Raw genomic sequence first — 14985 nt, 5'->3', positions numbered from 1 at the left:
TTATAAAAAGGAGAAGCAGTGATGAAGGATAAGGATGGGGTACCACAGTAAAAAAGTTTGCACCATGAGACCTTCCGTATCTGATTAGACTAGAAATTATTGACCACACTGGACGTCCAGAACCAGGTGGATCATGCTTTGTCTGTATCATAGTTCAGATGCTAAGAAAACTAATTAGTTGCTTATAGACTCTGCAGTTCAAGAGCTAGAGTCAGGATCAAAGTTATCACAATGGCAAATCTCTGAATGGAATTCAGGCTACAGAGATGAATGTTGGTTCCTAACCTCAAAGTACTCGGTTTTAGTCACCAGGACACACAGCTACATTTTGTTCCCTGCCTGTGGCTGTTTCTGAAATGCTTAGACTTACAATGAAGTATCTTCTTTTACTAATATTTTCATTGGTGGAAAACAATTTTCCCAGGCCACAGTATTTTCTGAAGAGTAGATTAAATTTTCTCTGCAAAAATCTTTTTATTCTTATGGTGTGTCAATTTGAAAATAATCTAAATAGCCACTATGACAAGGACACTAGGATTCATACATCATACACACACAAGAAAAACATGGCACGTTTTGTTGAATGAGTATTTGTTGGATAAATAATAATAGTCTTCACAGAATTAAAAAGGCTTTTCATTTCATGTTTATCATCAGTGCTTCCATACAGAACATTTTATAATGATTAGTGACACGTAGATACCAAAGGATTTTTTTCAAACATCAAGTGCCAATATTTTTGGTATATGTTGATTTTCACTAAACAAAATAACCAAACAAAACACAATTTTAGAAGACGGTAATACCATTAGCATAATTCACCCAAATTATAAAAATGGTAACATTTAAAATCATGCACATTATTTCACCATTTCATAAAACTTTTAAAACTCCCACAAACTTTCCCAATGTAAAAAGACTCCTCAAAAACTTCATAATAACATTAAGCTACAAAATTCACTATGGAAATGTAGGGAGTTATTTTTTTGCTCTAAGTAATTTTTGCTCTAAGATTTTTTAAAATCTTAAAAAATACGGTGAGGAGTGTGTTGAGAGATGTGGAGAAAAAGGAGCTTCCAGTTGATGGATTCAACAAATCTGAAAATACTTCAGTAATGTAGAGGGAAAACTTCAAGAGTAAGAATATATTATAAATAAATGTCTTTTAGCAAGATGAACAGATGAGCAGCTCTTGCATCAGTTGTACCCACAGGTGAGAGGTCCTCTTAAAGAATGCTTGTTCATAGGATCTTCTGTAAGATAGAGTTGGCTACTTCCAAGGATTCATCTTTTACTAGAACAATATCGTAAGATTCCATGTACTTTTCTAAAAGCTCATCCACCTAATTAACAACCAAAAAATCATAAAAATTAATATGCAAGGAGAAGTAAATAATCTCAGGATAAATCTCACTGTTATGTTAGATCTTCTGGGCAAATGTAGTAAATTAAATTGGTTTTCATAAAACCTTTGACATGAAGAAATACTTTCAAAATGTTAAGACTCATTAACATAGAAAATTAACCATATGGTGGCTTTGCTTCTGAAATGGTTTCTTTCTTGCCCAGTGGTTCTCAACTGGGGAGACAGTGCCCAAGGAACATTTGGCAATACCTAGAGACATTTTTGATTCTCGTGACTAGGGAATGATACTGGCTTCTAGTGGGGAGAGGTCAGAGACGCCTCGCTTAAAATGTACACTCTACCTCACCCAATACCTAAAGCATGCATATGTGCACATCAACTCCTTTAATAATCACCAAAGTAATGGGATAAAAAGCAATCAAAATATCTTTAAAATAACTACTTTCTCAGGCACCTTTGGTAACAACTGCCTATAGTTTCATCTAAATTTTGTAAAAAAATAAAACTAAATAACAGATTTGTATACTTACTCTATCATTTAGATATCCAATTTTCAGAATGTATTCAACATTGGCTACTCCATCTGCCATTTTTAAGTCCCCTTGGGAGTCTCCCAGCAGAATTATGTTGCTGTTGTTTTTTAGTTGATTGAAATACTCTGTATTCTTCAAGGAGCCATCATGCTTGTTAAACACATGAATTAGTTCCCCTTTAAATCCTTTGAGCAGCCCCTATTAAAAATATAAATCCTTTGAAACAATAGGTTCTGCAAGTTCTACTTGTTGTATTTTCACATTTATGATAGGTAAGAAGGGCTCTAAGAAGTTAATGACTTTCTAGAGACTACTTTAAATGTTGAACACAATGCATTGAAAACCCAATTTCTACTTTTCATTTGTTTTCTAACCAAAAGGTCCCATTTTATGTATATCATAATATAGTGTCTTTCTTAGAACCCATTCAAATAATGCCAGTTCTTATTCATTTTTTTTCAATCTATGGATATTAAGTGTTCAGAATTGCTACATTAAATTACTTTAAAAGAAGTTTTACTAATTTTATTGTTAGTCTATAGCTTTGGAAATAAGTTTAAGAATGGTATATTATTTTTAAAAATGGATATACAAGAACCCTGGGAGAGATGATGAGTCCCACAGTAGGCCTATCAACTTGGCCTAATTTAACAGATATACATTAAATAATAAATTAAAATGCATTTACATGATTAAAATGATTTGATATTAAAATTATGAAGAATGATTTGATATTCTTACATTGTCATCAAAATCCATGAAGTTGGACACTACTTTGACATTTGGATAATAGACACCAGCTTGACGGATAACCTCCTCTAGTACATCACCAATACCAGCCGAAAATATGAACACAGGGATGCTGTACTGTTGGAGCTTATCAAAGAAATTCTCATATCCTTCCCTGTAATATGGAGGAAGTGAGTGTTAAAGAGTAAGACATATCTCCTTTTCACCTAGAAGTTAAAAAAGCTAAATATTTCTACTTGATTCTATGGCTAATTTATATTCTTGTTTCAAAAATACTACCCAAGAGGGCTGTTGTTATTGATGTCTATGACACTACTAGTACAAGTTTTTCAAACTGGTTAACTCTTTACCATCCTTTCAATAAATTCTAATAGTACAAATTAGATGATTTAAGACTTGTACTGAACATGTATATAAACCTACAATTCAGAATGTACACCATTTAACAGCAAATAACTGAACCACACATTGAAAAACCCACTTTGGGTGAGCTGGAAGACCTCCTGCTTGTCATCTTGCTCACCTACTCCCAGCTGTTAGGAAAGGAGAGTGGCAGGAACTAGGCTACTACATCCGGCATCTCTCCTACCTAACATCTGGCAGCTGTAGGTAATGTCTTGATCTTAAAATCAAAACCTTTTTTACTGCTCCTGGACTATAGGTTAAGTTGCCTACAAAGGAACAAAATACTTACTAGCTGTCCTCACACTCTTTGACAATTTAATGCTTTCCTCCTTAGAGGTAGATCACCTTAAAATGTAGCAGCACCATCAAAAAAAAGTAAAAAAAGAAACCGTATCATCATATTTGCTTAATGAGTTCAAAAATTTAAGAGGTGGTAAACAGTATTGAAAAAAAGCTTAAAACTGTTTATATCCTATAATTCATGTATTACAAATATTTTTATTATCTGCTAAAACATATTCACCTTTCCCAGAGACAGTAGTTTTCAAGGGGAGTTTGAGAATTCAGAAAGCAGACCATGTAACAGAAACAGAGTGACGGGCTAAAAAATCTTTTTCATGTTGATCTATATACATTCCTTTAATATTTCATATCTTTCAAAAGTATTTTACTAAAATATTTCAAAATGGTCTTGGTTTCAGAAATTTTTAAGTTAGTCTTGAAATTTTTAATCTGTAAAAAAGAAATGCAAATTCATACTTAAATCTCCTAGGGCTCTTATTCCCCACATCAAGATCTATTACGTTATTCTAAATTTCTTGTTTCACCACTGTTTTATGATAGGTGGCATATTTTGGGTACATTTTTATATGTAATACTGTGATAGGTTATTTTAATAAAAATACACCCTTGAATACATATAAATAATAACAGTTCAAGCATGTAGACAATTAAATAACAAAAAACACCCAAGAAACTTACTTGAGCATAATGTCAGATTCTTCTACAATTTCTTTAAGTTTGGCTTTTGGTAAAGCCTGTTCAACAAGCAAACCATGTGATTTAGTATACCTGATAAGCATAAAGAGAATATCAAAGCAAATTAAAACTAGTATCTTTATTTAAAAATCATTCTTCAGTATGAGAAAATGAGTCTTTCATTCATCATAATTTTGGACTTAAATTTTAGAGATTTAAATTAATCACTAATGAATGTGTATCCTATGTGCCTCAAAATATAATACACATACTCTTACTGTTATTTCCCAGTTCTCAAACCCTGATTTAGTTTAAAGGTATTAATAAGACAATGACAGGATACTAGGTGTAAACCTTTCCTCAGTCTATAGATAAGAATTGAATCAAAGCTAGGGAGGTATAATCATTTCTCTAAATTGCAGTAAGAATTAGAGCAAAGCCATTTTTTTCCACCTGTTTGTGGTCTGAATTTTCACACAATGCCTTAGGACTGAAGATGTTGCCTAGTAAGCAAGAGAAAATCCTTGTTATGGAAAGATTTACACATAGGTGCTCTGTAATTACATCACTGGTGGTGATGCTATAATTATAGCATCTCAGTATAATAGGCCTTTAGAACCTCTCCAGTTGATATCTAAGCATCTACCTGTCATATTCCTAAATGACCCTCCTCTCTGGTCAGCTCTACAGGCATGTAGAGTAACTGTAACCTCTTTTCAATGTTTCACATCGTGAACACCGATTAAGTGTGCAAGGTTAGGTAATGGGATAATGAAGACCAAAAACATCATTCCTGAGCTTTTAAGACTATGAAACCACAACTTGTTGCTTCTCAAATCAAAGCACTCTCTGTTCCTTGAAATCTTCATCAAGTGGGATGACTCCAATTCCTGCGATTATCTAAGTGGACTCCTTTGACACAGCCCAAGGTTGTCAACATTTCTCTTAAGAGCATTCTCTCAGGACTCAACACAATGCTGCCACTGTGGTCTGCTTGGAATGCTGCATTTTGATTAATTCGACCAACTTCAGAGGTTCATTTCTCAGTAACTATGCTGGCTCCAACTGAGTTCATAGTCAATTTAAACCCTAATTCTTTTTCTTTACACATTCAGTCACATCTGTACATACACTTAAAAATTTTTTTCTTGTTTTTAATTTAAGGCTTGAGTGCAGATTTTTTAATTTATCCCCACTGACATTCATCTTAAAAAAAAGAACAAATTTTAGACTGCTGCAGTAATAAAAGAGTTCATTTTGTCATATTTAATCACTGCTCGAACTCACTGGATAACTTAGGAATCTATTTATATACAGTTCAGGGGTAAAATACACCATTAGTTGTCACTAGTGTTATTTTATATTTTTAATCCCCCCATCACCCAACACACACTTACCATTCTACTATATAAGGGTACTTCTCTTCTATAGTAAGAACAGGATCAATTTCAATAGCATAATACTTTTCCTTTAGTTGTAATAACTAGAAATAAATGAATAACTTAATCATTAAATTATAGTTGTCAGTAAGCTGCTTAGATTTTGTTTTTTTAAATGGAAGCACTGGGGCTTGAACCCGGGCCCTTGTGCATGCTAAGCATGTGTATTACCATTGAGCTATATCCCTTCCCTCTAAGCTGCTTAGTTTTATAGAAAGCAAAACAAGGTAAAAAAGTGTTTTCTATAAACTGCTTTATATGATAAAGATCAGATCATGCTTAGCTAATGCACATATTCACTAAAGAGATCTTTGTTTACATGTAACTAAATACACCTGCTAAAAGCTAACTATTTTCTTATACCTTTCTTTAAGTACTTTCAGGTCAGTAATTCAGCGAAACCAATAATCAAGTTATCACTACAAAAAACTTTTGTTCTCCTATGAGAGTATTAAATTTGATTAATACTTGGAGTCACAGTTTTAAAATAGACACAGATAGACACCTACTCAAGGAAAGTAGAGAACTGAGGTATTTTCCTGACCAATTTAAGGGAACAAAATACATAAAACCACAGTACTTTTGTTTTAATTCTCCAGTTAAAGTCACCAGGATACTTTGGTAATCGATTAAAAGTTTTCCATGTAAGTTTTACTGTTGTTACGAAGTTACTATTAATTTTTTTCTTCAAACTATGTTGAGAGCATACAATAAAAACTAAGATCTACTGAGTGTTTACTACGTGCCAGATATGGCTACAAGCACTTTACTTTCACTCTTGTTTGTGTGAATGAAGCTGAAAAAATTCACCAGCAAAAAAGGTAATGAAGTCTTTGAGTAACTCTGGATTACAGTTAGTGTTTACCTTTTCTCGACATTCTTCTGTAATTAGCTTACAGTTGTCAATGACATCTAAAGGGAGGAAACACTAGGCATTAAAAGAAATACATTCTGATGCTACCACTACTATAAATAACTTACTACTTTTAAGTTTAAATACCAAGTCGACTAGCACAGTCATTATAACTTTTGGTCTTAGTGCTAAAATTCACATGGCATTCCTAGAGAATCTAACGGTTTTAAAATCTAAACCATGGATCTAAAGCTTTTTTCCTACATTTGGGATTACCTGATTAGAAATCTCCAGAGAGGTATTACCGGGCCAACAGCTATAATTTTTAGTGGTTTTTAAAAATAAATCAAAATGATTTCTCAAATTATATACGTACCAACAGTAAATGAGATTGCTTGTATCACTGCTTATTTGTCAGGTTGAAGAGTATTATTTAAAAAACTTACTACCAAGTTTGGAAAACTAAAAAGGTATATTATCCTAGTAACATTTTATTTTAATTGACTGAGTTATAGTCAGTTTATAATGTTGTGTCAATTCCTAGTAACATATTTTAGCTTGATATTTATTTAGTAACTCATTCTTTTACTCAGTTTATCAATGACACAAAAATGTATTAACAGCCCTAGAAAACAGAGTATTTGATAAACCTGTTTCTTTAGGATAATTCAAGGTTTAAAACCATTTAAATGTTTCTTGAATAATACACAGACCACATTTGTAGAGAAAAATTTCAGAAGGCTTCATTCCTCTTGCAACCAAAACCATATAGTAAAACAGCCATTTATGTAACATGGGGGAAAACAAATGCTCAAAATATAATTTAAAAAGCAGCCTTCCCCTTTTAATGTCTAAAAGGAAAAAAAAAAATCCAAGCAATCTCATAGCTAATGTAAGTAGAAAAGGATCTTAAAACAATGATTACTTTGTCCTGAATTTATTTTTAAATGCCTCACTTACTATGACATGATGGGCATCTTTTCCCTTTGTAGGAAAATCGACTCAGTGTCATATCAAAGTCTGTTATTATCTGTAAGAAAAGGGAAAGAGACATGAAATCACAGCCACCAAGACCACATTTAATGCGCACTTCCTAGAGGCATGAGACTATGCTCTGCTTCTGCCCCCCACCTTTGGTTATTCTGTCTACACTGCGTTTTCTAATGCAGTTCATATATTATGTCTTGAGAATTTCCTTAACAAGGTGAACCTTAAGTGCCCCAGCACTGCCTGTCACCAAATAAAATCTGACTAATCAGTACAGGAATTTGCAATTGTAGGTAATATGGTTACTGTTCCTGACAGCAATAAAACATTACACAACTTCAACCTACTTGGTCAATGTACAAAAATGCAGTGGAAGCAGTTAAACTAAATGAATCACTTAGTTACTGAAACTGTTACATTCTTTTTTTTTTTAACTGTTACATTCTTGATTTAACTTGTCTATTTAGGTAAACTATACCAGTGAATAAATGATATACAGCAATAATTTACAGCTCTTAAAATTTAGGAGACTGGGCTAAATATTTTTTCAGAAATATTTAAAAAAAGGAATAATTTTCTTACTGAATATTCAGACTGTTGATTTAATTTACATGTAAAACATTCCTTTAAAGAGAAAATTAAAAAGAAAGTTACCTATCTCCTAATACAGTAACATCTTATCTTGAACTATTATGATTTAATTAAAAGAACAACAATGTGAAACTGTATATTTTTTTAAAGTTTTCCACCATTGTATTTTATGGTGTCTTTTCTGGTCTAGTGGGGTTTTTTTTATTTATTTATTTATTTATTTATTTATTTATTTATTTATTTATTTATTTTTAAAGTTGAAATATAATCAGTTTACAATGTTGTGTCAATTTCTGGTGCAGCAACTGTACACATTTTAAAGGTATTAATCATATTATTAATATTAATAACATCATACTTAAAATGGTTTAATACTTATGCATAGTACTATTAATTTAGTAGCACTTAATAGCTAAAGAAAAGCTAAATTTATCTCAAGACTATTAATTTCTGTTTGTTTCCAATGGCTGTTCTGCATATTTTAGACCAATTCCAGATCTTTTAGATTCTATATTCCAGAAGGATAGGCAAAGCTTGCCTACTAAATTTTCTTTATTCAGATTGTAGCAAAGCATAAGATGAATGAACATTAAATTAAATCTGCTTGAACATGAAAAATAAAGGCTTAATAATAAATTAGGGTTTATTGATAATTATTCACCTGAAGTTTGGCAGCGCCTCCTTTGATAAGACCACAGATAATTTCTTCTACTCTTTCAAGGTTCTTGATGCGAACTGAACTTTTCTGTAATTCTGGCATCTAAAAATTAAAGGAAATTATTAACTATTTTTTATTCCTTTTCCCCCCAGTTTCCTTTAATACCAAGCAGAAGCTTGTATTATTTAAAGATGTAAAAATGTTGAGGCATTATTTTTTAAAAAGCAAGCCACCATATCAAACTGCCATTTATATACACAAAGAACTTTAAAGCACATCAGTAGTTTCCATCTAGAACACTAAGACAAAACAAAATTTTTAATACAGTATCAAAAAATGCAATTTTTCTTCTTATAAAAGTTATGCATGCTTATCACAGAAAAAGTATAAAAAAGTAAAAATTGCCTGGAATTCTACTACCCAAAGATTAACAAGTAAACATTTTAATCTATTTTGCATTATTTTCATTTCTGTGATTGCAACCATGCATGTGTATACATATAGTTTATCTCATTCTTATATATTTTACATCTTGCTTTTTTTGACATTAATATTATCACATTCATAGTTATAAAAACATTTTTTAACAGAATTCATTCAAAATAAAATCCTAGAATTGAATGGAGAACATCTGAACTCTGTGACAGAGTCTTCTTTTAAGACTCTTTCTGCTTATAAGATTTAGCTTATAAGATTACATTAAGATTTACATTAAAAATTTTTCTTAGCAGAAAGGAAACAAATATTGTATGACTATTCGCCATAAGCTTACCTTTGTAGTGATAATTAAAATATTTAATGTATTTAATTTGAAAAGTTGCTTCAAGATCTTTGCTCCTTTATTGTACTATATCCCAAATAACTTCACTGTTCTTGGCATAAATTTTACAATGGATTTATTTCAAGTTAAGACAACTACTAAAAAGCATTAAACTAAACCTGGGCTTAGGCTGCTGCTAGGTTGATTTACGTAGGCTTTAGTTTTTCTCAACAATTTAATATTACATTAATATTGTTTCTTTTTTCTACCATACTACAGATAGAATAAAACTGATCAGAGCTCGGTCAGAGTAAAATCAGCACAAGCACAGTGCTCTTATAGCTGTACAAGACTGGGGGAAGAAAATTATGGATCATTTAATAGTCAGCTCACAGTATAAAATGACAAAACTGAACCTCAAATCAAGATTCCACAGTGGTTTGTACCCAATAATCTTTATTTATTTTTTATGCTATTATTCTGGGTGTGTAGTCACCAGTATTAACGTATTTAATAAGTGTTACAGACACGGTTATGAAAAAATTTCCAGATATTGTATCTTTGCTGTAACAATCAGACCAACTATGGCTGTTAGCTCCTATGTTGTCTTTATATAATGGACAAAATTAGAAAATCAAAAAAAAAAAGTAAAATGGTTTCCTAAGACGGGAGGATGAACACAGGGAAAAAAAAATGTGAACATTAAATTTTTCTCCATAAATGAAAAACCTGGATGTACAATACACTTACTTTTAAAAAGCCACATTTAAGTAGGATAGGATAACCTGCAATGCCACTAATCTTCATACAGTGTTCTGTTTAACTTAACTGGACTTTAAAGGATTTCAAAAGAATAAAAGGATCATTTTCTAGTACCTCTGTTTAAAAAAAAAACAAAACCAAAAAACAATTAATCACCCCACCTCAAAAAAAAGAATAAAGGAGTTTTTTTTTTTTTTTTTTTAATTGAAGTCCAGTTGGTTTACAATGTCATGTTCGTTTTTGGTATAAAGCATAGTGATTTAGTTACATATATATATTTAAAGGAGGTTATTTAAAGCATCGAAATACATCACTATTTATTTTACAGTGATTTTTTAATAGATGAGAAAAACCAATAGGCATTCGTTCCTACATTCCTTTTTTTTCATCCATTAATATCCATTCATCTGTTTTACAAATACTTACCATGTGTCTGCTTGGTGTCGGACATGAGAAACCAGGGATATGATGCTTATACCATTTAACTATTGAGTTTTAGGAACCATTGCTGTTTTGGAATATCACTTCTGTAGCTCCCTTACAAATAAATACCTTAGCTGCGAAATTCATCTAACTAAATTCTGTTCTTACCTCTGCCTTAATTGGCAGATAAATAATAACCAGCATATGCTTGATTTAATAACTAACCCATTAAAAAGCAACAGAGGGTATATGTCATCTATTGTGTTTTCACAGAGAAAATTAAACATTTTACTTCAGTGTGTCCATACTGAAGAATATTTCCTGCCTCAAGCAAATCACTTCTTATGATACATTTAATTAAAAAAAGCCATATCTAAATAGGATAGGATAGTCTGTTTCAGATAATGGATAGGAGAACAGCACCAAGGCCACTTCAAAGTAGGCTGGTTTCAGCTTGGCTACCAACTATTGGATTGGTTTATTTCACATTACTGGGGCCTGAAAGAGAACCAGTGGCTAGAGGCATTCATATCCCTGCTTCTGCACAACATATAACCGTTTTCAGATAAATGAGTAGTGAATACCCAAATAGCACTAGAGTGAAATAACAATGATGAAAACAGATGAAAGCAGCTCTCTTTCTTCAGAGAACACAACACGATGGAGAATATAGGTGTATGAAATATAAAAATGACAATTATATCTGCCTTGGATTATAAGGTAATACACTATACCCCCCTTCCACAATACCCATACAATGTTATTAAAGTATATGATAAATACTTCTCAGGAACTTGAAAGATTGGGCATTTTACTCAAATACTTTAGAATACAGCCTAAGAAATATAATTTTCAAATACTATATGAAATGTGTCAATGAATATCAGAATTGCAGGACACTATGAAACACACCGCAGGAACAGGCATTTCATCATACGTCATATATTTTTGTTACCTCCTCAAATCCCTTCCTCATTTCCTCTTGGACAAAATACACCCGTTTGGTAGTACATAAAATAATGATACTTGAAATTTGAAGGGTATCTTATTTTAAATTATTTGAAAACTTTCCAATTTGACTGTGATACAATTTCATGAAAAATAAGTAAGAGGCTAAAATTATCCACCATTTGTGAGCAAAAGAAAACATATTCATTTTATAAGATCATAATGTAAAATGCTGGGGAAGGAGTAAAGTTTCCCTGATAAGAATCAGCGTATTTTGGTTGATCAGAGCTTAATCTGAATCAATACTAAGGATAATTAAGGAAAACCTAAAATGCACTTATTGTGGCTGATCTTTAATATACTGTATTTGTACAGATGAAATGAACTCCTAATCATTAGTCTACTTCCATATTCAAAAATGCAATGATTTCTAAAGAAGCTGATTTCAAAATTATACAGTTTCATTCACAGTTCTATAGCAATATTAGATTTGATATTTGATATTATCTTGTGGCTACACTGAGATAAAACATAAATGAGTATTTGCATGGTATAGTCACAAAATTGTCCTAATGATGTCTACCTGTAGTTCTCTAAAAATAGCCCACAAAAGAATTAGTTTAAATCACTTAAGAATCTGTCTGAAGCTCTCAGGGAAATTATTTTTTCTTTGTTTTCCAACTTCCAAATATGGTATAAGTAAAAAACTTCATTAGTGGTACAAAGGAGTAGGCACTACAATTTTTATGTGATGACAGAAAAAGTACAGATTTTTAAAGCCAAGTATTCAGACTGGTACATTTACCCATTCACATACCTAGAGGAGTCTATGATTTATTTTGAAGATTATGCATTGCTAAATTTTATTGATAGCCATTTCCCCTGCCTACCACACATCTGGCCTGTCTCCACATTAAGGCAGTGTAGGCCAAATTCTTTCCTTCATTCACCATATAATCATGAAGTGTAAAGCACTGGGTTAAGCAGCTCTGTAAGAGATATAGAAGTTTTAGTAACATATACATCTTATACTCAAATACAGATTCTCTAAGATGAATTGTAATATAGGAACTGAAATAACTAATATATTGCCAAGATGTTCAGACGTAATACAAGAGAAACAGAAGAAACTGAGATTCTGCTGGGGACAAAGGAGGGAGGGCCAATACAGGTAGACTTCTGGAGAAGCAGGATTTGGATATGCTGAGATTTGGGAGGAGTCCAAGTAGAGGGTCTAATGTAGGAAAAGGGTGAATAGCTGTTTTTCTACAACTTAAGTGTCCACAGAGAAGAGTGTGAATATGTGTAAAGTCTGGAAGGAAAGATCTGGACCCAGATCATGAGAAGTCAAGAATAACATCCTAAGGAGCTGTCAACTTAAAAGATGTATCAATGTTTTTAGAAAAGCAAACCCAAGGTAAAAATTGTGAAATTCATGCAATGATAGTAAAAAATATCTAAGTACATATCATCTTTTAGTTTATTTTCCGCCAATAGTTCTTTTGTGGGTTAACTACATTGTTACTTGCTTCTAAAGGAGACACGTGTTAGAAGGTTCCAGGATCCAGGTAACAACAAATTATATGGTAGGACATTCATATATCACTTGAATTCATTTTGGTTAAAAAAAAATCAACTCAAGCAAGGAAATGAGTTTAGACTGATTTAATTCTACACATCAGAGATACATGCTCAGTACCAATGAATCAAATGCCAATCATGACATGGACTGAAAGATCATGTCCACACAAAACTGCCAATATTGGAATATATTTGATGTATCAAAACCCCAGCAGTTTCATATGCTTTATCCTAACAGTAATAACTACACTGATGAAAGCTTAAGCAGCACTTTGTAGCAGCTTTATCCTCCCATCACACACTGGATGAGGAAAGTTAAGCTGAACAAGAGATTTACTAATTGTGACACAAAGCTAAGTCATCGTTATGGTTTACAGGCTCAAAGCAGAAAAAGAAAATTAGAAAGAAAAAGGGTGAAAAAACAGAAAGAGGAGAAGAGGAAGAACAACAAAAAGAACAGAAAGAGAAAATAAGAAAGAGATCATGGGACAGCTGTCCTCTTTAAAAGGGAGGAAGAAATTATGATTTAAAAAATTTTATGACTGAGTAAGGAGAATGGACACAATTTTCCTCACACATACAAATAAATGCTACTTACATAGTTAAAACACTAACATAATACAGATTAATATTCAGAGTGCTTACTATGTGCTATTAGGCACTTTACATGTACTCTTTCACTGAATATGTGTAAGAACATTTCAGTTATAGAATGAATAACGTCTGAGGATATGATGTATAACATAGTGATTATAATTTATAACACTCTACTGTACAACTGAAATTTGCTGAGAGTAGAACTTAAATGTTCTAAAAAAAGGTAAATATGTGAGGTCATAGATGTGTTAACTAGATGGAGGAAACTTTCACAATGCATACACAGATCAAACCATCATGCTGTGCATGTTAAATATCTTATAGTTTTATTTGTCAATTATACCTCAATAAAGTTGGAAAAAAAAGAGTAAAAACAACATGAGGTTGGTGGTCTCACACCCATTTCTTAAAGGTGAGATGGTTGCCTTCATTCAAGGGAATCACAGCTATTAAAGACTGAGTTAAGAACTGAAGCCAGTTCTGACCTCAAAGCCTATATTTTTCTTACCTCATCCTAATGTCTATAGTGCAGTAAAATCTACTGCTATTCAAGAAGTTTTAAAAAATTATTTAAAGGCTTGTCATTTTAGTTTAGAGGCCTAAAAGACCTCATGTTTTATGATTTCAGTGTGTTGCTGCTAAGCAAGGAAAATTTAGTACAAAAAGGAAAAAGGTAATCATTTTATATGCTGAGAAACAATATAATGCACATTATATTTCAAGCAAAAAAATTCAAAGAAATTCAATTCAACAAATATTTGAGGTTCTATTGTGTGTCAATATTGTGAAGAAAAATCTGCATTAAGTTACAGTCCCATAATTATCTGATTAGAGACAGAGGTAAATTAAACGTGGTGAAGATTCACCATTAATAAATGGAACTGGAAATATTCAAATACCCACCATTTTCACATGTACAGCAGAATCTTGATTAGGCATTTCTTGGTTATCCAATCTTCTGGATTTTCCCAGGTGATGTCACAGTAAAAGAGAGAGAAAAAAAGTACATGTGACATACATAAATTCCAGGCTCTTCGTGTATGTTAATGACATACTCAAGTGGTAATTTTGGTTTGACTGAAACACCAAGTTACCAAAAAAAAAAAAAAGAGAAAAAAAAAAAAGAAACACCAAGTTACCGAAGTCACTTTTTCTTTCCTAAGAAGTTCAGCAAAGATTTTACTCTATCTCACAAAGTTTTGGGTTAAAAATTTTGTATGGAAAATTTGCAGCTCTCCTATAATAACTTACATGGTGTTAGTAAGATTTGAATAAAGAGTTAAAGTGAAGTATATACTTGCAAGAAAATGCTTCATTGCAAGAACACTTTATCAACACCTTCTCCACATGTAAG

General features: G+C 32.0%; 1 protein-coding gene across 6 annotated transcripts in view; it reads right to left on the bottom strand.

The window, feature by feature from the left end:
* Window positions 1-623: 623 nt before the first annotated feature.
* NT5C3A (5'-nucleotidase, cytosolic IIIA) overlaps window positions 624-14985 on the bottom strand; it is a 35900-nt gene continuing 21538 nt past the window's right edge. For 4 of the 6 annotated variants that reach the window (XM_010971035.3, XM_010971019.3, XM_010971042.3 and 1 more), the window contains 9 exons: window positions 14535-14589; window positions 8564-8662; window positions 7285-7354; window positions 6337-6383; window positions 5430-5515; window positions 4036-4125; window positions 2641-2803; window positions 1897-2097; window positions 624-1343 (listed from right to left, as the gene is read on the bottom strand). In XM_010971035.3, coding sequence (XP_010969337.1) covers window positions 1242-1343; window positions 1897-2097; window positions 2641-2803; window positions 4036-4125; window positions 5430-5515; window positions 6337-6383; window positions 7285-7354; window positions 8564-8662; window positions 14535-14570 — 894 coding nt within the window. In that variant the 5' untranslated portion in view covers window positions 14571-14589 and the 3' untranslated portion in view covers window positions 624-1241. Of the gene's footprint in view, window positions 1344-1896; window positions 2098-2640; window positions 2804-4035; window positions 4126-5429; window positions 5516-6336; window positions 6384-7284; window positions 7355-8563; window positions 8663-12270; window positions 12418-14534; window positions 14590-14985 lie in introns of those variants that run through there. The other 2 variants (XM_045507938.2, XM_010971051.3) reach the window with 2 other exon arrangements.

Source organism: Camelus bactrianus, chromosome 7 (assembly GCF_048773025.1).
Source record: "Camelus bactrianus isolate YW-2024 breed Bactrian camel chromosome 7, ASM4877302v1, whole genome shotgun sequence".
NCBI classification, from domain to species: Eukaryota; Metazoa; Chordata; class Mammalia; order Artiodactyla; family Camelidae; genus Camelus; species Camelus bactrianus.
The sequence above is the reverse complement of the archived record's forward strand: the minus strand, read 5'-3'. Positions and strand labels throughout refer to the sequence as shown.